Source organism: Lineus longissimus, chromosome 3 (genome assembly GCF_910592395.1).
Source record: "Lineus longissimus chromosome 3, tnLinLong1.2, whole genome shotgun sequence".
NCBI classification, from domain to species: Eukaryota; Metazoa; Nemertea; class Pilidiophora; order Heteronemertea; family Lineidae; genus Lineus; species Lineus longissimus.
In genome coordinates, this window is record NC_088310.1 from 23,746,566 (window position 1) to 23,767,485 (window position 20,920).

At 42.5% G+C, this 20,920-nt stretch overlaps 3 protein-coding genes across 5 annotated transcripts in view; all 3 read left to right on the forward strand.

Annotated features, from left to right (window-relative positions):
* The window catches only part of LOC135484862 (uncharacterized), a 46,022-nt gene extending 39,790 nt beyond the window's left edge, over positions 1–6,232 (forward strand). The window contains exons 31-42 of the mRNA XM_064766557.1: positions 63–116; positions 457–993; positions 1,571–1,630; positions 2,475–2,522; positions 2,673–2,720; positions 2,928–2,990; positions 3,227–3,283; positions 3,599–3,661; positions 3,788–3,976; positions 4,330–4,416; positions 4,691–6,099; positions 6,221–6,232. Coding sequence (XP_064622627.1) covers positions 63–116; positions 457–993; positions 1,571–1,630; positions 2,475–2,522; positions 2,673–2,720; positions 2,928–2,990; positions 3,227–3,283; positions 3,599–3,661; positions 3,788–3,976; positions 4,330–4,416; positions 4,691–6,099; positions 6,221–6,232 — 2,627 coding nt within the window. The remainder of the gene's footprint in view (positions 1–62; positions 117–456; positions 994–1,570; positions 1,631–2,474; positions 2,523–2,672; positions 2,721–2,927; positions 2,991–3,226; positions 3,284–3,598; positions 3,662–3,787; positions 3,977–4,329; positions 4,417–4,690; positions 6,100–6,220) is intronic.
* Positions 6,233–6,280: 48 nt separating this feature from the next.
* Positions 6,281–10,555, forward strand: LOC135484285 (nascent polypeptide-associated complex subunit alpha, muscle-specific form-like). Its single transcript, XM_064765607.1, has 2 exons — positions 6,281–9,696; positions 10,395–10,555. Exon 1 carries the CDS (start codon positions 6,334–6,336, stop codon positions 9,685–9,687), a length of 3,354 nt encoding a protein of 1,117 aa, XP_064621677.1. The 5' UTR covers positions 6,281–6,333; the 3' UTR covers positions 9,688–9,696; positions 10,395–10,555.
* A 1,372-nt stretch (positions 10,556–11,927) lies between these two features.
* LOC135484286 (triokinase/FMN cyclase-like) lies at positions 11,928–20,456 on the forward strand. Of its 3 annotated transcripts, XM_064765609.1 has the most exons (19): positions 11,928–11,995; positions 13,220–13,256; positions 13,615–13,778; positions 14,007–14,117; positions 14,510–14,694; positions 15,394–15,472; positions 15,721–15,810; positions 16,074–16,108; positions 16,250–16,334; positions 16,563–16,652; positions 16,859–16,975; positions 17,182–17,322; positions 17,450–17,584; positions 17,767–17,876; positions 18,385–18,488; positions 18,613–18,646; positions 18,803–18,889; positions 19,092–19,272; positions 20,135–20,453. In XM_064765609.1, exons 2-18 carry the CDS (start codon positions 13,222–13,224, stop codon positions 19,239–19,241), a joined length of 1,752 nt encoding a protein of 583 aa, XP_064621679.1. In that variant the 5' UTR covers positions 11,928–11,995; positions 13,220–13,221; the 3' UTR covers positions 19,242–19,272; positions 20,135–20,453. The 3 variants fall into 3 exon arrangements, with proteins under 3 accessions (XP_064621679.1, XP_064621678.1, XP_064621680.1); XM_064765608.1 differs by having other exon boundaries at positions 19,092–20,456; XM_064765610.1 differs by lacking the exon at positions 14,510–14,694 and adding an exon at positions 14,964–15,148 and having other exon boundaries at positions 19,092–20,456.
* The last annotated feature ends 464 nt before the right edge of the window (positions 20,457–20,920 follow it).

The window sequence follows — 20,920 nt, forward strand, 5'->3', positions numbered from 1 at the left end:
TTAATACTAATGAAATAAATATTGTTACACCATACTAATATACTTTTCCTTTTTCTTTTCAGCAACTTGCCCAGGCGGGCTAACTCTGTTACATGGGAAATGCATAGCAAACAACCGTACGTATACTTATCTACCAATATTCGACAACATGTTCATTATTCTATCGGATCAAAGTTAAATTCAGAAAAGTACCATTAGAAAGCTAAGCCAAAACTATAGTGAAAACACGTTCACCTGTTCAGCAACGATATGAGCATCCTGTTTCATTGCAATCATATGAAAATTATCAGCTTAATGAAAAAACAACTTTGACTAATTGGGTCAGAGGTTTTTGACGAGAACATTTGAAACTAGCTGAGCTTTCGATTAATGTATACTTAATTTGCTTCGACCCAAATTGAAATGCATCTCGATGTAGACTATGCGTAACTCGGCATGTCATCCTTCCATTTTCAGAATACGCCGATATCGTCATAGCGATCGACCAATCTGCGGATCTCGGCAGCGTGAACCTGGCTCTGGTGAAGTCTTTCGTAGAATTCTTCATCCACGGTTTGGACATCAGCAAAGACAAGATGCGAGTGGGCGTGGTCGGCTTCAGTAACAACGTCTACATCTACGGATACCTCGACTCCTTCAATGACAAGAAGGAGATTCCTCTACGGCTGATGTCGATGAAGACTTTGGCCGGCCACGCTGACATGGGGAAGCTGTTCCACTTCGTTGGGTCATCTATGTTTAAGACTAAAGGCGCTAGGGCTGGTGTGCAGAAGATTCTGATCATTCTAGGAGGCGGGAAGTCTATCAACCCAGCAAACGCCGCCAAGGAAGCAGCAGCGTTGAGGAATCATGCAAGGATTTTCTACGTTGGTGTTGGGACTCACATTGACCCGCAACAGCTGTGGGGCTTGACCTATCAGGGTTACTGGTTCATTGTCAAGCCCTCGGACTTGCTGGGTATAGTAAGCATCATGGTAGAGAAGATGGTCCTAGGTAAGGGGAAATACCGACCAATGAAGTTCTTATTGCCGAATCAGGCTCGATCTAGTTGTAAAACACTTGGTGTTCGGCACATTAGTATGATGTCCTTGTTATGGAGCGAGGTTCTCTTGGTTTGCCTAACCCTACTGGTGTGTAGAAGTATCATCACCTAATAAACAGGTATTTTTATAACATGCTGATGTTACTAATCATGTGTTTTTGTCTCGATCGAAGGCTATCCCTGGTAGCTATCTCTCTTGGCCCATCGTGTCCGTCACATTTGCGTTGATGAACGTTACTTGCGAGAAGGACAGAGAATAACAAACACTTTCCACTGCCTTCGTTACAATGAGTTGGATGACAGCTTTCCGAAAAGGACATTTCGATTGAGACTAACGGATATTGCATCTTTGGAAGAGCCGTGGTTGACCCTCCGCAAACAACATTGAGAGTTGGACCATGGTTCACCTTCCCGTTGGAATCGAGGAGCCAAATGCAACATGATTTCACTGACATTTGCCAAAATCAAAATTGCTCAGTGATTGTAAAGCTTGTTGAGGTTCTTAAAATCGACTGTTTTGCTTTGCAGACCTCCGCTGCCATATTGGTTACCAAATGGTAAAGTCAACCTGCTTCAAGATGTTTATCCGTGAGTTTATCTTTACTATCAGTATTTAAAACTGTTACCGAGTGAACATACCATGGCTCTTCGAAAGGTGAAAGTACAAAATGAAATCGCTTAACACTTAATAAAGTAGTCAGTTATGTACTGTACATTGTACATGTACATGTATCCAAATCGATGGTCAATAATTTTGTCAAAATGTTTTTTTCGTTGTTGTGTAGAGCTCGAAGTTGTCACAATATGTGAGCAAGTGGAAGGGTACGTGTATGGAGCAGGGTCAACTATCGACTACATGGATCATTTTAGTCGACTATGGATTTCTTATTTCATTTTGTTACAAGCATGTTTCCGTGAAGAGAACCATGGATGTTCATTCTGCTTTCTCATATTATATGCGTAATCGAATGGAGGGAGGAAACAGTAGCTAGACTCTTCAATTTGAGCCAGACTGACTAGCACCTTGGATCGAAAAAATGACGGTCATGAAATAACCCAACTGGAGTTGTAACGCAGCCTGATCTTTAGTTAATATCGATCTGTCAACTGTTAGAAGAATTGAATAAATAGCGCAGCAAATATTAATAATAATAATAATAAGGTAAGTTTAATGTTGTAACACTACGTTTTTTTCCATCAGTCGAAAATTTAAAGATATCATTTTTGATATGACATTATTCAGTTTCGATCTCAAAAAGTATTTCTTGCGGTTTCATGATGATAGTCACTTCTGGCTGAAGAGTAATTAGTTGTGTTATAAAATAGCAAACCGTTTTTAAAGACGATTCTTGTGCACACACGTCATCCAGTCGTTTCATTATTAAGTGTTGGTTCTTTGTACAGGAAATCATTGGTGTCCTTCCTTTTCCAGAATTCGTCTGCCCTACTGGAATGGCGCGACATGGTCACACCTGTACATGTAGGTATCTTTATCTTCACTTTTAAATTCTTCTAAATTGAGACGAAACCACAACCTATAGTATAAATAACCCTTGAATATAGATTCCAGTGTGTTATTGAGACAACAAGTTGGAGCTTTGAGATGGTAAAACCCGATTTGTTTTTTCAGTCTATCGGTGTCCTCCTGATTACGTGCACGCTTCTGGAATCTGCCTTCGTAAGTATCATGTTAATAGAAAGTAACTTGAAAAATAGATTCTCATCCCGTATTTGGTCACCGTTCCGAAAATATTTTATTTTCAGTCTTCTAATTCTTTTTCAGCAGGTTTCATTCTAGTTCTACAGCACAACACAGAATATGTCGTTTCTTTTTTTATAAAATTACTGAAGTAACCAAAAATTTATTTTGCGATTCATTTTTCAGCTTCAAACTACCAACGGTTCTGTCCACCTGGTTACCTGTGGTCCAGCATGGGACACTGCAGCGGTGAGGTTATTTTATGATTTTATGATTTATAAAATCATAAAATCAGTTATCTTTGAATTCATCCTCTACCCTTATTTCAAGTGGGAAGTGCCATACATAGTCCCCCGTGACCATTTCATGGGAAAATAACACTTGGGCTCCAGTCCTCCATGGTGAAGTCCCAGTTTCTTTATGTGTTCGATATATATTATTCATATAATTATAAAGTCTCACAGCAAAGATGTTCTCTCTTGCAGTGGCACCACACACGATCTGCCCGCTTGGAACTCAGCAAAGCGGATATCGATGCGCAGGTATGTGTCTAATTCTGAATGACAAGTACATGAAGACTTACAGTCAAATTACATTGGTAATTTCAAATTAAAAGAAAACGAATTTATATCGAGCTTGCTTCATTTCTTTCAAAGAACATTGAGCTAAAAATATGAGCCCTATGCCGGTTACCAGTAAGCTATCATTTTGAAGCAACCGCCATTGATAAACGGTGACCATTGATTCCATTTCCTCAACAGCGGTTTTCTTTCGCAAACTCAAAAAGTCAAAGTAGTTGTAAAACAACATACATGTATAGTAATTTGACTAGCGGCTCGTTCCTTTAATCGTTCTAGATGTCGCCTGTTATCACGGTTTGATGAAGTATGGACAGGTCTGTGCACCAACACTGTCACCATGTAAGTACATGTATGCATCTAACAATCAGAAAATGACATTTGAATTGGAAAACTTATCGATATTTACGATTTCTTAACTGCAACATAGATATGATTTTATGTTATCTGGTTATTACTTTTTTGCAGTTCAACCACATCCGTGGATGCACCACCCTGTAGACCCGTTGGTTCACCAACCGCACCCGGCTCACGTCCTACAACGAATCACTTGCCCACCTAACACAGTTACAGTGGGTTTCAAGTGTAGGGTACCATGTCCAGCAAATTCAGTTATCGTGGGAGGTCAGTGCAAGGCGGTTGGACAAGGCATAAAACGTTAGTATCAGTGGTTCGTATCTCTGTGTATCTCTGTGCTAGTATACAAGTGGCTATCGTTCGGTAGGAAAGTTCACCCAAAGATCTGATTCAGCGAATTCTCAGGTAACTACATGTATATACAGCATGACATGAAAGTGAGTGTTTCAAATCATTAAGCAATCCATCGCTAAATGCATACGATTGCATACATTGAACACAGGCCTACATTATATTAGTTTGCACTGACCAAGGTGCATTACGCTGATACGTAAGCATTTCAAATAAACTGTAGGTGCCCCTAGAGACGTTCCTTTCTCTCAAACACTACAGCACATCTAGATTATAACACACTGTATTGAAATGACTTTCAGCGATTGCACCTGGGGTCTGTCCAGCAGGATACATTCTCCAGAATTCATTGTGCTCACAGACGAAGGTGGTCTTAAATTCCACTTTAGGTAAGGTAAAAATTTAATATACCGGGTTGTTTCATACATTTATGTTTCTCGCAAAGTGATAATGGTTCACAAGGCAAAGGTAATTTTGTAGCATCAACGATAGTATAGTGATATCAACATAAATGTATTAACTGTGAAAAGTCTTAACTCATTACGAATTCAAAAGCGTTTGAAAATCCTTGTCGTTCGTGTTATATCATCATGAAGACACTTCAAAAAAAATTAAGAAGTGAACAACATGACAAAATTGCTATCTGACAATTATCTATTTCAGTGTCACCAACTCACGCTTGGTCGTTGTACAAACATCGTCCAAAAGTTGTAATGGCAGCTCCTCCCCCGAAGCAAGTGCCACCGCCGCCACTGACTGAGGCTGAGAGGGAGCAAATGAAGATTTTGAGGAGATCAAAGGGCCACAATTCCGGAGCTGCGAGTGACCAACAGCAAGCATCAACTCCAACGAAAAACCCACACGAAACGGTGGCAATGCCAACGAAACAAGCTCAACCAAAAAGGAGTAAACACGCATTTCCATTGCTTTCAAATGACGTTCCAAGAAAGCCTGCAAACCAGGACCCCGATGCCTTGCAAAAGATATTGGCTGAGATAGTCTCTGATGAGTTTCGACTACCCCAGGATCAATCAAAGGGTGAATCCACTGGAACAGCCAAACCTCCTGGTTATGTAAAATTGTCAAGCCCCAAAGAGCCCACTTTGCAGTCGCCACTTCAGATACCAGCTGCCAAGGCCTTCACGACAGGGAAGGTCACTTCGGCACTAAAGAGGGGCGTGACTGTTCCAGCAGAACCATACAAGGCTGGTAAGGGTCCTCCTGGATTCAATGTTAGAGCGGCGATGGACAAGAAGAAAATTGCAAAGAAACGTATTGGTGATCATGAGGATATATTCCATGTGCGACCACCTAAGCCATCCAGATTCTCACCCTTGGGTATAGGGGAACCAAAAGATCAAATTGCACCTGTCGACCGGCAAAAGTCACAACAGCTCCATTCTCATATTCATACTGTACGAAATCGGACTTTCAAAGGTCAGTCTCACGTCAAGGTGTTGGACTTCGTCAACCAGAGAGTCGGGGCCAAACCAAAGTTAGTTGGTCAAGCCAGTCAAAAGATTCAACGAAAACCCCCCACAAATTTGACGCCGGCCAAGAGGCAATCCTCGAATGTTGCAGCACAAAGACCTCAGTCACCAATAGCGAGAGTACCTGGACCAGCGTCACCACTTCAGAATGTTCCACAAAAACCGCCAATTAAACCAGTTTCGGGTGAAACAATTCGGCCGCTACGGCCAACCTTTTTGACCGCAACTCCCAAGGTCTTGAATGTGGTAGCTCCGAAAAAGATTGCTTCGACACCAAGAGAGATCAGGTATTCAAACTTTGTGGCTCCAATTGGCAAGCAGAAACCTTCGCTGAAAATACCAAAGCCTTCGGGTGCAGTTGTTGGGCAGACACCTGCAAATTCGCCGCTGAAGAAGCCAGTGCAATTTGGAGCTCCTCGGAGCAAGATCAATCCACCAAGGAGAGTCATGCCACCTAAGTCACCCATGCTCAATAATGACCCTGTTGCTTCGTCGATACCGAACATCCCACAGGTACCAGGGAAGGAGGTGCCAGACAAGAATGCACCACATCAAGCAAAACAGGCTCCTTCATTGGCAGGGGTAGTGAACGCAGCTGCACCTCAGACACCCAAAGCTGTTTCTCACCTGACAAATGTGAATGTACAAGGTCCACAGACGAGTCAAAAAATGGCAAAAACTGGAACTAACGCCCCTGATATAGAACCTATTGTAACACCTCGGGGTTTCAAAATAACGAAAGCGCTGAAGACGGTTAAAGGGTTGAATTCAGAAAGCAAGGAAACTGAGTCTGCGTCCGCCAGTCTACCGATATACATGAACAAATATCAGAAGATGCAGCCGGCTGTTAAGGCGGCAGGGGCGGCAGCACAAAATACAGTCCCTCAGAAAGGCTCTCTGACCAAAAACTTGAACACCAAACTGCCGCAAGTTCCGTTTGTGGCACACCAAAAAACTAATCTCGCACAAAAACTCCCCATGAAGAAGCCGCCTCTAGCCAAGGTTGTTCCGCAGCTTCAACGAAAGGCTGTCCCATTCCATGCTAAACCAGTAACCAATACACCGAAAAGAGCTGCAACAGCGAATGCCAAATCTGCAAAGCACCAACCTGAACGGCAAAGTCATTTAAAGAATGTCGTACACAAGCAAAAAACACCAGATCTGTTCAAGCCACCTATACACGCTGGCGGTGGAGTTGTCGGGAAAGCACATACAAGCAAGGCACTGCTTATGCAAAGGTCAGTGCAACCTATATTTGAACAGCATAATCCACCTCTGCCACAGGAGCTATCCGCAGTGCCTAACCAACCAGGTTCTCAAGCCAAGATAAAGAAGGCAATGGGCCCTATACAGCATGATCCTAACCATAAGGAATTAGCTGGGGCACGCATTTCACCACCGAGCCTGCCGCCCGCTAATGCAGTCGGGCCAGTCACAAATGCTGACACTGGGATAAAGCCACTGCGTAGACTCCCGCCTCCAAAGCGTGTGGGCAGTGCTGAACTGCCATTCAACGTTCACAGCCAAGCACCGATAGGTTCGAAACATATTTCAAAGCCTTTTGGTCAAGATGCAGCCATTTTTAAACCACTTTCTAAGATACGCCATCCGAAGCCAATCCCAAATACAGTGGGGCCGAAACGAGTTCCTCCGAACTCGCCTACAAAGCTAATTCCAAAACAACTTTCAGTCAATGACCATCGAAACCCGCTTCCGAAGACAGCCGTTCCGATACCACATTCAAAGTTGTCCGCTCCAAAACCGGGCTTACAGTCCGCTGATCCGAAAAGAATAACAAAGTCAGCTGTTCCGAAACAAGCTCCAAGAGCTGCTGTCCCAAATCTAGTAGCTCCAAAGCCAACTTTAAAGAGACCTGTTCCAAAACCAATTCAAAATGGAGTTATCCCGACGGCAGTGGTAAAGTCAGCTGTTCCAAAACCGATTACAAAGGCAGGTGTTCCGAAACCAGTACTGCAAGCATCAGTTCAAACACCACTTACGAAACCAGCTCAAGAGACAACCGTTCAGAATCCGATGCATAAGACTGGTGTACCAAAGCCAGTCTTAAAGACTGCTCTTCCGAATCCGAATACACGGACAGCTTTTGTCAAACCGGTTCAACAGTCAGCTGTTCAAAAACCAAACTCGAAAACATCTGTTCAGAAGCCAGGTTTAAGGAAAGTGGGTCCACGCCAATTTTCAAAAAGAACTGTTCGGTTACCTGTGTCAAAAACAGTTGTTCGCCAACCGATTTCTGTGGCAGGTCACCTGAAATCTGATTCAAAGAGCCCTCATAAAAAACCGCCAAATGCAGCTCTGCGTAAAGCAGTTTCAATGACAGGAATTCCAAGAAAAGCTGAAAATCCAGTTTTAAAAGAGGAACTTCAAAGAATACCAAACAGAGACGGAATGCCTCCAATTGATGTGAAGGGAATGCCTTTGCCAAAGCAGCACAAGACGCTCTCAATTACTGACCATGGGCCTCCTGGCCAGGTTAATCAACAAATACCATCATCTGTGGCTCTAAAATCTAGAGGATTAGTTCATGGTAAAAACATGAAAAAGAAAAAAAACCTGGCGAAACGAAAGTTGCCCCAGTGGATTGCAGACAGGGTACATGCATCCAAAAAGAAAGCCAACGAACAACCAGAAGGTTTCAAGAGGAAGGCTGTAGAGAAGAAGCAAGTGCTAGGAGACCTGAACAATGAGCCAGCGAAGAAGCTTTCAATGAAAGAAGTCCAAAGCAAAGCAATCGGATCTAAAACTCCAAAGACAGGAGCCCAGAGCAATGGACCAACATTGAAAACACCAATGTTAGAAGCCCGGAACAAAATTCGTGGCCAGGTGACGAAACCCCCGATGCTTGGAGCTCTAGCCAAAGCACTGGCCAAGGTAAAAGCCGATTCGCAGAAAATGAACCCGTTACGCGAGAAATTGGCGAAAGATGCTGAACGCCAAACACCAAATTTGGCAACAAAAGTGCACAAGTTATCAAAGTCTTTTAAGGAGTCTACGAAACCTCAACGTGGTAATAATACTGTGGAATCTACGCCAAAATGGTTAAAGAAGATCCATGGCTTGGCAGCGTCTTTGCGAAACTCGGACATAGCTCAAGTCCCTGGTAAAGGGGACTATGGAAAACGTCAACATCATAAAAAACACGAACGGAATTTGAATGTTTGGGATTCTCCGCCTTGGGAGCCGGATGGACATAAGGCAGAGGAGCTTAAGTCCAAAAAGGAGAAGGGGAAAAAGAAACCAGTACATGAGAAGAGAGCTAAAAAGGGAAAGGGTGCGAACATTGATCAGCTGACTTTATCAGAGAGAACAAAAACAAGATTAAAAAAGACTAGTGCAAATGAGAGTCTTCCTGCTGGTAACGACTTGCTTTTGGATTCACACAAACCAAACACGGTCCCGGAAAACGGGGCAGTTCACAAACCAAACACGGTTCTGGGAAACGGATCAGCTCACAAACTAAACACGGTCGTCTCGGGAAACGGATCAGCTCACAAACCAAATACGGTCCCGGGAAACGAGTCGCCTCACAAACTAAACACGGTCCCGGGAAACGGATCAGCTCTCAAACGAAACACAATTCTGGGAAACGGGTCGGCTTACAAACCGAACATGGTCCTTGGAAAGGGGCCAGTACACAAACTACTTACGATCCCGGGAAACGGGGTACCTCCAGGCACGCGCAGTCAGATGACAAAGGTAAAACAGCCTGTAAAGGGAACCAAAACGTCAACAAAACCATCACCTTTGAAACAATCTATTTCGGAATTCTCACAGTTGTCTCCTACGAAGTCGAAGCTAGCTTCTGGAGGTTCGAACCTTGGGGTACCTATCTCCAAGTCTCAAAAGAAGAATACACGTACCCTCAAGTCGAAATCACAATCGTTGATGCCGGCACCTAAGCCGAGGACTTCACTGGAGCAACTTGTAAAATACCAAGAACCTTTATTGACGAAGTTTGGAAAACAAAGCCAGGCTATGCCACAGAAAAGTGGTAAGAAACAAGCAGTGCCTGTGCCGCCGGCAAGCGGCAAGACAGGACCTAAGACTGGCAAACCAAGGGGTCCACCTCCGTGGTTCCCCACCACCCCAGCCGTGCCTGGACGTAAACCGGGGAAGAAAGGCGCAGTGAATCTCACTGGCAATGGATGACTAGAAGAGGTGAGTGAAGCGGTACATCCACCCTTGCGATTTTCAAAAAGCGACGAGCCTGGGCGACGGTCTTGCAATGGAGTGAGGTCTGTGTGGGTCTTACTCACCACAAGTTGACACGGGGCTCCACTTGTGTCTGAAAAACAAAATGGTTATCAGCAGAGCCGCCTCTAACAAAAGTTCGGTTTACACCAGCAGCTACAAAACTATCACGATCGCATCCCCACCGTAATGTCCACCGTACGCAAAAGTCACAATTGTAGTCACTGGCTATGAACATTGCGGTATCTGTTAGTTCTTTTTGAAGAATTCGATACTGAGCTAAATGGTGGACCTATATGGATTTAGGCGTCACATAGTGAACCAAGGTTTTATGAGGGGTGAAACTGAGGGAAAGGAAGGGAACGTGTATGGAGAAGGCAGAAATAAAATCAAATACTGTCGTCGTCTTTATAGTAGTGTGGATTCTTCGTCCAGACATTGGACACTAATAACATATCTTATGACCAATATGGCTAAAGTATATATGTTAGTAGACTAGTTGTGACGTGGGCTGATGCTAGACCCGTCCGATGTAAAAACAGAAGAGTTAGTCTGTTGGCCGTGATGCTGAAAACCAACCTATTTTCGTGTAGACATTGTGAATAGTATGACTGTCGTCTGTTCATTTTTTACTTCCCTCTAAATTATGCCATTCTCAATTTCAGGTCCGCTTGCCTCCGAACACGTACCGACCGTACATATCCAGTTCAGAAGCCGTCGTAGTGAAACCTAGTTCCTCTGTGCACTTATGTGGCGGGATTCTAACTTTCATGATATTATATGGGAAAACTATTTAATTGGAATAAAGGGTTATTGTGATTAAAAAGCTTGTCTTATTCAAAAATAACTTTGGTGTGGGTTCGCAATTTTACCAGCACGTTGTCCAAACCCGCCCGTCCAGTTTACTATACGGTACAATGCAGTTAAGCCTAGCAGGCCTTCGGTCAAAGTATCACTGGCCATTTTGACAAAATGACGTACAGTAATATCTCGTCGTGCTCTTCATTCGTAGTGCTATACATCCGTGATGCCGGCTAATCAACATTACACATTCGACTATGCACAACCTATTCGCCTCCATGCGCCTCCTCATGTAGCAACAGACTTACTGCTGAGCACTAATAACGATTTCCGCAAGTGTTGTGATGTGGTTTTGGACATGTCTAGGAAATTCCACCAACCTGCTTGGCAGGACACTCACGCCCAAATCCCCAACGATATACTTCATAGGGAAACTGAAGACAATTTGGTGAAGAGCCATCCAATCTAGACGCCTCCTGGTCAAGCTTCGAAAACCAGAAGAAACGTCTGAAGGAATTCCTGAAGGCGCATGAGCCTAACCGGGAGCCCTACCCTCTCCATCTCTCCTCTTCTTGTGACTCATTCAGATCCATGGAGGTCCTTGTGCTGCGGTTTCCGTGGTGTGCCGGGGCTCGCTCACCGGCATCAGGCTACGGTTCCTGCCCGGGTTCCTAATGGCGTGGCTTTGGCTTGTGTTGTCTGGGCACCTGACGTCACTCTCGCTGTCCCAATAGATCGAGGCCGACGGACCACCGGGATTATTCCTGCTTAGTTCCATTAAGCCCCCACGAGTGGCGCTGCATCATATCGTCTCCTCTCCCACTTCATACGCGACAAATTTCTCTTCTCTCATCCTTGATTTTGAGATTTCCTTTTTGTTTCTTGATTTATAGGATCTCTGCTAAACGCATAGCCAGTGATGCACGTTTGACGGCAAGAACGCTCTGTATGGACGTTTTTTTCAAGTGCAGTTTTGACAACAAAACAGTAACAACATACAATGTATAGGCCTCGTAGGCTACAGTCCCCGGTACCGGTACAGTACATGCTGTCATCATCAACACTGGCTTAGCTGAACCAACTGTTCACCAGGTTCATTGCATGTCTACAGAGCTATTTAATGTGTGTACATCGTACATCATACAAGCTTTTTTGCTCTGTAGGCATGCCGTGAAGCCGAATCGGTAGATGTCGTCCTGGGTATACCTAAACATTACCCAGGACCAACCTGGGTATCCTAAAAGTTACCCAGGATCCTAAAAGTTACCCAGGATCGTCCTGGGTAATGTTTAGGACACTAGGCCTAAACATTACCCAGTTTGAAATTCGCGCATTTTTTCAACCTTCTTCACCTGCAGGCGAGGTTCTTGAAAACGGTACTTTAGCTTTTTGCAGTGCACGAATTTATTATATTCATCGATTCATTACACACGCTAACGCCTCCACATTTCCGAATACAGAATCGGTAGGCTCCAGGGCAGTACAGGAACCAGGTCCTGTTCCAGTACTCAGTCAATGTCATCTTTTTTTAGCAGCCCTGCTTCGTTTAATACATAGCTGTCTGTGAAACGGTTTTTCTTTTGAAAAATGTCTTTTCCGTTTCGAACCCAATGGCGGCAGGCGGGTGTCCGAAATGCGTCTCGTTGAGGGGTCGAGTAATACAGTAACATACTTTTAGATTGTACGCCTTTCAAAAGTTCAACACCTGGCAAAGTCTTTGCGAGAAGTTCTTCTAGGCCACCTACATCACACTGCTTTCGCATATCAAGCAGGTCAGGGTGGCGTCATCATCATCATCATCATCATCATCACCATCATCATATTGCCGTATTAAATCCATTTCATTCCGTGTGTGAGAAATAAATACGATATCAACAGATCAATGTCAAGAATGTCACAGAGCACATGATTTCGTGTCTTGCTGCACTGAAAACATACCACTTTCAACCTCGCCCGCAGGTTTAAAAAAATGCGCGAATTTCAAACTAGGTAATGTTTAGTGTCCTACACATTTCCTATGTTTAGTGTCCTAAACATTACCCAGGACGATCCTGGGTAACTTTTACGATTAGGACTTTTAGGATCCTGGGTAAATTTCAACCTCGCCCGCAGGTTGAAAAAATGCGCGAATTTCAAACTAGGTAATGGTTAGTGTCCTAAACATTACCCAGGACGATCCTGGGTAACTTTTAGGATTACCCACGATGGTCCTGGGTAATGTTTAGGTATAACCAGGACGACATCTACCGATTCGGCTGCAGTGAACAGTGCCGTGGCTAATCGGTCAAACTGAACCTTCCAGCACAGCTATCGCAGTTCGAGTCAGGCAGCTGGAAACCCTGTCTCTTGATTGAGTTTTGGCAGGTTCAGGTACGAATTTTGCGCCCACACGGCATATATCCCTGAAGATTTTATATTCTTGAGCCACCAATTTGGCAATAAAAATACACAACTACGGTGTAGGCCTACCCTTTTAATATGAAGCTTATACAAAAATGGCATAATAAAGTAGGAGATAAACATTGATTGACCTGTTATTATCAGATAATGCTATGTAATCATGAATTATTTGTATAGTTTTAAGACGTATCATTCAAGAAAAATACTTCTGAACCGGTTGCACAGCCAGGTCATAAAGGCAACGGTAGGCCTACCTATAGTTTAGTTTTCTCGACCTTGCTTTTTTCAGCTATGGCTACGAAGAAGTTCATCAACAGTGTTGACAGGTGGGTATGCATCATTGGCATTCTTCAACTATCAAAACAGTCCCAATCCTGTGTGTTGTGGTGAACTGGGGCTTAGTGCCATTTTCGGCCAAGTCCCTGGTCCATTCATGACGTAAAGATGTAGGCCTAATGTCCCCATGCCATGGAAGTTTTTGGAATTGTGGACAAGGAACAGATAGTTTGTTGTGGATTTCAACAGAACAATTAATTTGAGAGAGCATTTAGTTGAGTAAATAACTTTCACGCTTTTGTGGTCAGAAGCAAGTTGCATACTTTATGGCGTAAATGTATTTCCCTTTGAATTAAAGTTAGGAAAAATAGGTGAGGGCATGATTGAAGCAAGAAGTGTATGTTTCAGGTGTGTTGATGAATGTCTTGCTGGAGTTGTCGCAGTGAATCCAGGACTGCAGATCCTTGAGGGCCACCGCGTCATCATCAGGGCTGACATTGATCAAGTCAAAGCTGCTGGAAAGGTGACCATTCTGTGTGGAGGAGGATCAGGCCATGAACCTGCTCATGCAGGTAATTCTAACTTTCGGTGTTGGTCAATCAAAAATCGAATTCTTTGAACATGTTGAAATGAAAAGAATACTAATAGTAAAATATCTGTTCTTTTTTATTCAGTAACGTGTCCTGTTTCAATCAATGACATGTCCAACTCTCCTGAATAAAGTTCTGGTTATTTGGTTCGTAACTGGCACTTGAAGAGAACTGTCAATATATACATCAATGGCTTTTCTCTGTTTTCAGGGTATATTGGACCAGGGATGTTGAGTGGTGCCATTGCTGGAGCGGTATTTACTTCACCTCCACCTAACAGTATTCTTGCTGCTATAAGAGCAGTTGGAAAAGGAAATTCTGGTTAGTATATTATGTTTCTTCATAAATCAAGCAAAAATCAACCTCTTTTCATAACATAGTACGAATAAAAGAACGATACTTGCTGGAGGCTTTGAATGACATTTTCGTTTATTTAAGTCCATGAACACATCATTCGGAGACAATTTCTTTGCTGAAAAGATTTGTGACTGACATGGCGTGGAATTTAAGCAGGCATACTCAATGTAAATTCATCACAGTTCAACCAACTGTCCATATTCCTTGCATGTATCCATGTACACCTCTAGGCTAGGCATAATGAGCGTGGCTGTCCTTTCCCCTACCGTACATGCACACGTGTACAACTGGTACACCACAAAGCCTTTACGAGCACTGCAGGTAGGATTTCAATTCTTCCAATTTCAAATTTTCAGCAGGAACACTTTTACTCATCAAAAACTACACAGGAGACAGGCTTAACTTTGGTATTGCTGCGGAGAGGGCCAAAGCGGAGGGAATCAATGTGGAGATGGTGGTGGTTAGTGAAGACACTGCTCTGACATCCAATGACAAAACTGCTGGCAGGCGAGGACTCTGTGGTACCATTCTCATTGAAAAGGTTTGTTACTTTTAGGTTTAGGTTGTCCTCAGGAAATTCAGGAGTTGTTAGTTTTGGATACACTGACAGTAAGTGACGTTTTTTCATGGCCAACTGAAATACAGGACATGTAAATATGGTAAGTCAAGTCTCAATCTATGTCCCCTTTCATATCCTGTACCATCTCTAGCTTTCTGTCCCAGCATTCGGTCTACTTCCATTTCACAAAACTTCAGCAAGCCCTCAAAATCCTTTACTCGTTCATTCAAATACTACTCCCTCACCTTCAGGTGGCACACTGCTTGTAGTCACCAACTATACAGGTGATCGGTTGAACTTTGGCATTGCTGCTGAGAGAGCTAAAGCTGAAGGGATAAAGCTAGAGATGGTTATAGTGGGAGAGGACACTGCTTTAACTTCTGATGACAAAACTGCTGGACGTAGGGGACTTATCGGAACTCTGTTAACAATGAAGGTTAGTTCTTTTACCTCTGGTTCAATAGGTTCCATAACTTTCTGTTTGGAGGTATGTCGTCTTTCTTCTTATCAGTGTATACCATGTGATATTTTGATTAACTTCTTAGTATTAAAGTGAAGATGGCAGCCGTTGCTGTCAAAATGTATCAATTGGATGCCATCATGGTGTTGTCACTACTCCCCTTATCAACATGTAGTCGGTAGAATCTCTGTTTTCAAGTATTTTACTTCTTGTGTTTCTAGATTACTGGTGCTCTTGCCGATGAAGGGAAATCATTGGAAGAGATTGTTGAAGTCGCAAACCAAGCAGTTAGCAGGATGGGTGAGTAAAATTCGTCGGATGATAATCGTTACACTGCATTAGTTTACATGTTTGAAACATGGAAGGAGTACAACCAAATTTTCCAAACCATCGTTATGCTCTTCCCTAGCATGTTCTTATATCACAATCATCCTTTTGAGGTAAATTAATGGATTAAGTGATGTGGAACTATAAGGTATATGCATGACTGTATGTACATGTACATGTGTAGAGTTTCTGCACGTTGCTACTAATATTTCATTTTCCAGGTACCATTGGTATAAGTGCTTCACCATGCAGTGTACCAGGATCAGGCCCATCCTTCCAGTTGGGTCAGGATGAAATGGAATTGGGTTTAGGCAAGTAGCAATAGGTTAAAACATTTAAAGAAGCTTCAATTGAAAAAAATGGTATGTCTCTTTGTGAGGAATACACCTTTTGCTGTGGAAAAACAGCGAGTCCTAAAACTACTGTATACGTGGTGTAGTAGACTCGGTGACGGTAACGGAGCAAATTTAGCTCGGCAACATGATTTGTGGGTAGTTATTGACATGATACAGTTCTGAGTTTTATGTATGTTCATATAGATGCTGATGAGTAGAGTATTTATTTGCCATTGCAGGCATTCACGGTGAAGCTGGTGTAAGAAGAATGAAGGTTAGTATATACATACAAAACCTGTACGTTAAGGATAAATTTGGCCTGATAAGTGATTGCGGATATTAATAAGTACTAGCTGTGCATAACTGTATAAGATGAAATAACAAGTTGATATCAGTAACAGTCATTTTGTTATAGATTTCATCGGCTAAAGAGACACTGAAGACTATGTTTGACCATCTCTCAAGCGAGGCCAGCAGTACACATCTTCCAATTAAGTCAGGTAGGGAATTCAGTTCTTTCCAAGTAAGATGTAATAAAACTCAACCATCTCGGAATGTGGAGATCTGTTTTCGAGCTAGCATTCCTCAAGTACATCTAATATGCTCGTATCATACATAGCCCGAATTTCATAATATCTGTACCAAGTCTTCAAAATGATTTGACTTTCTTTGACAGTTTCATTTCCTGCTCTAGAAACCTAACTTGTTGTCCATCATTTTCTCAACAGGAGACCACGTTGCCTTGATGGTGAACAATCTTGGCGGTACATCAGTACTAGAATTAAACATTATGGCGAAAGAGGCAATTGATTATTTAGGTAAGTACTAGCTGATGATGTAGAAAACTTGAAATTGGCACCTGCTGGCTGATTTATAAGGACCGATGTGTGGGTAAACAAAGGGTTTTACTCATAACAGCTTATTGCTAAGGAAATCTTATGTGCATAGAAAGATTAGCTGAGTTGTACTTGGCAGTCTTTTTGCCGATGGGCCTGCTTTCCTAATCTGAAATCTTTTTTTCTAGAAAGCAAACATGTAAAGGTTGATCGGGTGTACTGTGGTACATTCATGACATCGCTAGAGATGGCAGGAGCCACAATGACACTTTTGCACATTGATGATCAATTGAAAAGGTGCTTAGGTGAGTGAGAACAACAACTCTTTTGAAACAAACAAGTTCTAATAAGTCTTTATGGCTCTGCATGCATAAAATGGCGCATTCCAAAAATATTTATTTACATGCAAACACTCCGTCGTATGGTTTTATAATAGTCGTTAAACATGCAGATAACAAACCAACTGCTCAAAAACAAGCTTATAACAATGTTTGCAATGTTGTTATTTCAGATGCTTCAACATCTGCCCCGGCTTGGTCCAAGCCACTCCTCCAACCCGGTACTACAGACAGAGTTACTCCAAAACAGATGGCAGCAGTTTGTGGTACTTCTTCTGATAAAGGAACTGACGTTGGGTCGAAGGTTGATGCAGGTAGGACATTTTGCTACCACAGCAAGTGACATCCTTATTTTCAAACAGACAAGGACATTGACACCTTTCAAATGATAAAAAATGCAAATAATTGGAACATAAACTAACAAATGTTTTCTCTTTGTAGGTTTTGGCCAAAAGATTTACAAGTGTATCAAGTCCGTGTGTGATGTCTTGATCCAGTCCGAGAACAAATTGAATAAACTAGACACAGAAGGGGGCGATGGTGATTGTGGCACCACTCATAGGAGGGGGGCTGAAGGTATATGTACTCTGTGAACTAAATGTACATGTATGTATTGTGAATGTCTTCCTTAATACCAGAAACTACTAGAAAAAGTCAAACGAAAAAATTAATGTCGTTTCTTTCTATCCACAATGCATGAATTCCCATAATCGTCAATAACAATGTATTCTTCAAGATATGCTATTTGTCATTCACAGCTATCCTAAAGAGTCTCAAGTCCGCAGGCTTAAACGTAACATGTCCATATCAGCTAGTATTATCCCTGGCTCATATAGTGGAACAGGAGATGGGAGGGTCCTCTGGTGCTGTAAGTATTTTGCTTGCATGACTCGTGCTTCTTCAACTTATAAATCATTCAATAATTAGCTACAAGTAGTGTACTGGTTGTTTTAATGCCTTTTTAAAAAAACGATAACTCCTTCAGATATCTGAACAGCTTCATCGGATCTCTTTTTTAAGATTGTCAATGTTTTAATTTTGAGTTAGATCCAAAATATTGTTACCTTCGACAAAGTTTTCACCACTTTCTCCAAATGGCATCATCAGGTCTGATGATTCCCAGTAGATAGCAGCACTGGAAATCTGAAGTAGATTTGCAGTGCTGCCATCTACTGGAAATCATCAGACTCACCATTTTCTCCAAATGGCAGCACTGGAAATCTGAAGTAGATTTCCAGTGCTGCCATCTACTGGAAATCATCAGACCTGATGATGCCATTTGGAGAAAATGGTGAAAACTTTGTCGAAGGCAACAATATTTTGGATCTGACTCAAAATTAAAACATTGACAATCGAGAACTCTTTGCCTCTTTCAGCTCTACAGTTTGTTCTTGTCAGCAGCAGCCTTGCCTCTAATGCAGGACACATCATCCATGGCCTGGTTTGCTGCTCTGGAGAAAGGCATCTCTGCAATGGCAAGGTTAGTTTTTAATTAATATTGATTCTTCACGTTCGACTTAATTGATTCAAAAGTACTAATTTTCCCGTAATTGATTTCTTCATATTATTTTCTTACTTTTATTGTTTCCATTTCTCATCTTCAGATACGGTGGTGCTGACCCAGGTGACAGGACAATGGTAAGACATACAACTATGCATATTATTTGTCAAGAAACTAACTCTTTTTGTCTCTTGTGTGTATTGATGTGAATGTATTTAGACATGTATGTGCCCAGGCTATATACTGTTTTTTTAAATAATGTTTGAGGTGATGATTTTTATTTACATTTTCAGATGGATTCATTCCATGCTGCACAGATGACTCTGAAAGAAAACATGTCCAAAGTGGAACCGCTGATGGCACTAGAACTGGCTGTGAAGGTATGTAATACCGTTCGAGTCAATTTAAGTCAAAGGTACTATGCTTGGGTTTCTCTTTATACATGTTATAAGGAAACCTGATATCAATTTTGACTGAAAGGGTCCAATTTACAATTAAATTGACCTTTACATTTACTAATTCATATCCTGCGATTTTGTGTCCTGGTAGGCCTGATTGTGATGCTTAGTAATTTTATTCCAGGCGACAGAAGAGGCAGCAGAGTCAACTGCTACGATGCCAGCTCGAGCTGGCCGGGCAAGTTATGTCAGTGCTGATAGGCTGAGTCAACCAGACCCTGGTGCCGTGGCTGTTGCAATGTGGTTGAAAGCAATTTATCAGGCTTTGGTCTAGATGTTTGACCTTGAGAGTTACAATTAGGGCATCTATACTATAATGCGCGTTGTGGCCGCTATTTAGGAGGCGATTTTTGTTTCAAAATTGGGCTTTGGAAATGCGTCGAATTCTTGCAACCTTTGGCTTCGTAGGTCTGGATCATATGTAAGAGTGTCACTGAGGGTGTCATACGTCGAATATCTTCGTGGTTTTAGAATAAATAACAACTTTTCAGAGAGCACGTCGACTGGAGAGCTCCGCTCATTCTCAAAAGCATACACAAACTTCACGCATATTCTCCCTGCCACATCAGTATTAAGATCCAGCACGTATGTAGTGCTATACAACCTGGTCCATGGTGCAGGGTATTAGCAGGGAGATTAATGATTAGCCTGTTCTATTTTAGTTCTATTCGAGAAACACTGACCTGAGTGATAAGGCAAATTCTGGAGAGTGGCCTACCGGAACATGCAGTCAGGGTATCAGTAAACAGTTATGCCAGGATGGACAAAATATGTACAGTGGCCAGCGCTTGCTCTTTGTTTTATTCTTTACTGACTGATGTTGTCAGTTTGAATTGCGTTCTGCATCTCTCCATGCGCCTGGCTTTGGTCCGACAGTGGCATTGGGTACGGGAGTGGGTAGGTGATATGCCTAATATGTGAGGGCCTTATTTGGAACAGGACCTGCTGTCACTGGTCTCAATGCATTGTGCAAAATAGCGTACTCCAATCAATCTATTGGGGGTTGCATGAAGATAGCAGCAATAAGTCCCTAAATGCAGTTAATTTCGTGTTTAACTTTTAATAAAACTTCAGTAACGTTAGAAATTTAATGTAGCTCAATCATCGTGCCCATTTAACTAATGTATATTACATTTCAACTTTGCCCGCTCCATGGGTATATGCTAGTAATAATCAATGACGTCAGCTGGAGAAAAAATGCCGGTGGCGGTGGCGGTGGCGGTGGCGGTGGAAGAACTCCCCGCTCTCCTTCAAGTTGGGGCCGAATGCTCATCCTTCCCCGCCTTCCAAACAGCTCTCTTTCGGTCCGCGTGCCTGTACATTGTATACACAGCATGCTGTGTATTCACGAGAAAACGTTGCTAGGATTCACAGCAGGTAGCATAAAATCGGAGGCGGGGCTTTATAATCAACAGTAATTTTGCTGTTGCATACACAGCATGCTTTGTACATATCCTCTTCCATATATTTATTAGAAAACAAAACTTTCTAAAAGGCATTCATAAAACTGGTCTCTGTTATCATTTTCCCCCCCCCCCCCCTTTCAACAAAGCAATCAAGTCTTCCTCTTTCCCCTTTCGTGTCTTCAGAATTTAACATAGCCACAATATTGAATATGTTATGTTAGAATGATGGTGACCCTTTGTGGGAGAGTGATCACTCTCCCACAAAGGGTCACAAAATACCCTAAGACAAAGTGAACAGCTACAACAAAGTCTCTCGATAAGTCCTTCAGCAGAACTGATTGAGATGGCAGCACTTGTTGGCCTCTTCCAATGTTCATCACCAAATGGGAGATGAGAAAACGCATGGAACGGACTTAATCAGGGACCTTGAAGGACAGCTTGTGAGGATGATATAAGTTTCATTGAGGGCACCTATCGGCACCACGTTCCTCGCTTCGAGGTTGTATTTCCTGAAAATGTGTTCCCTATCCGTCCTCTCACCCACACA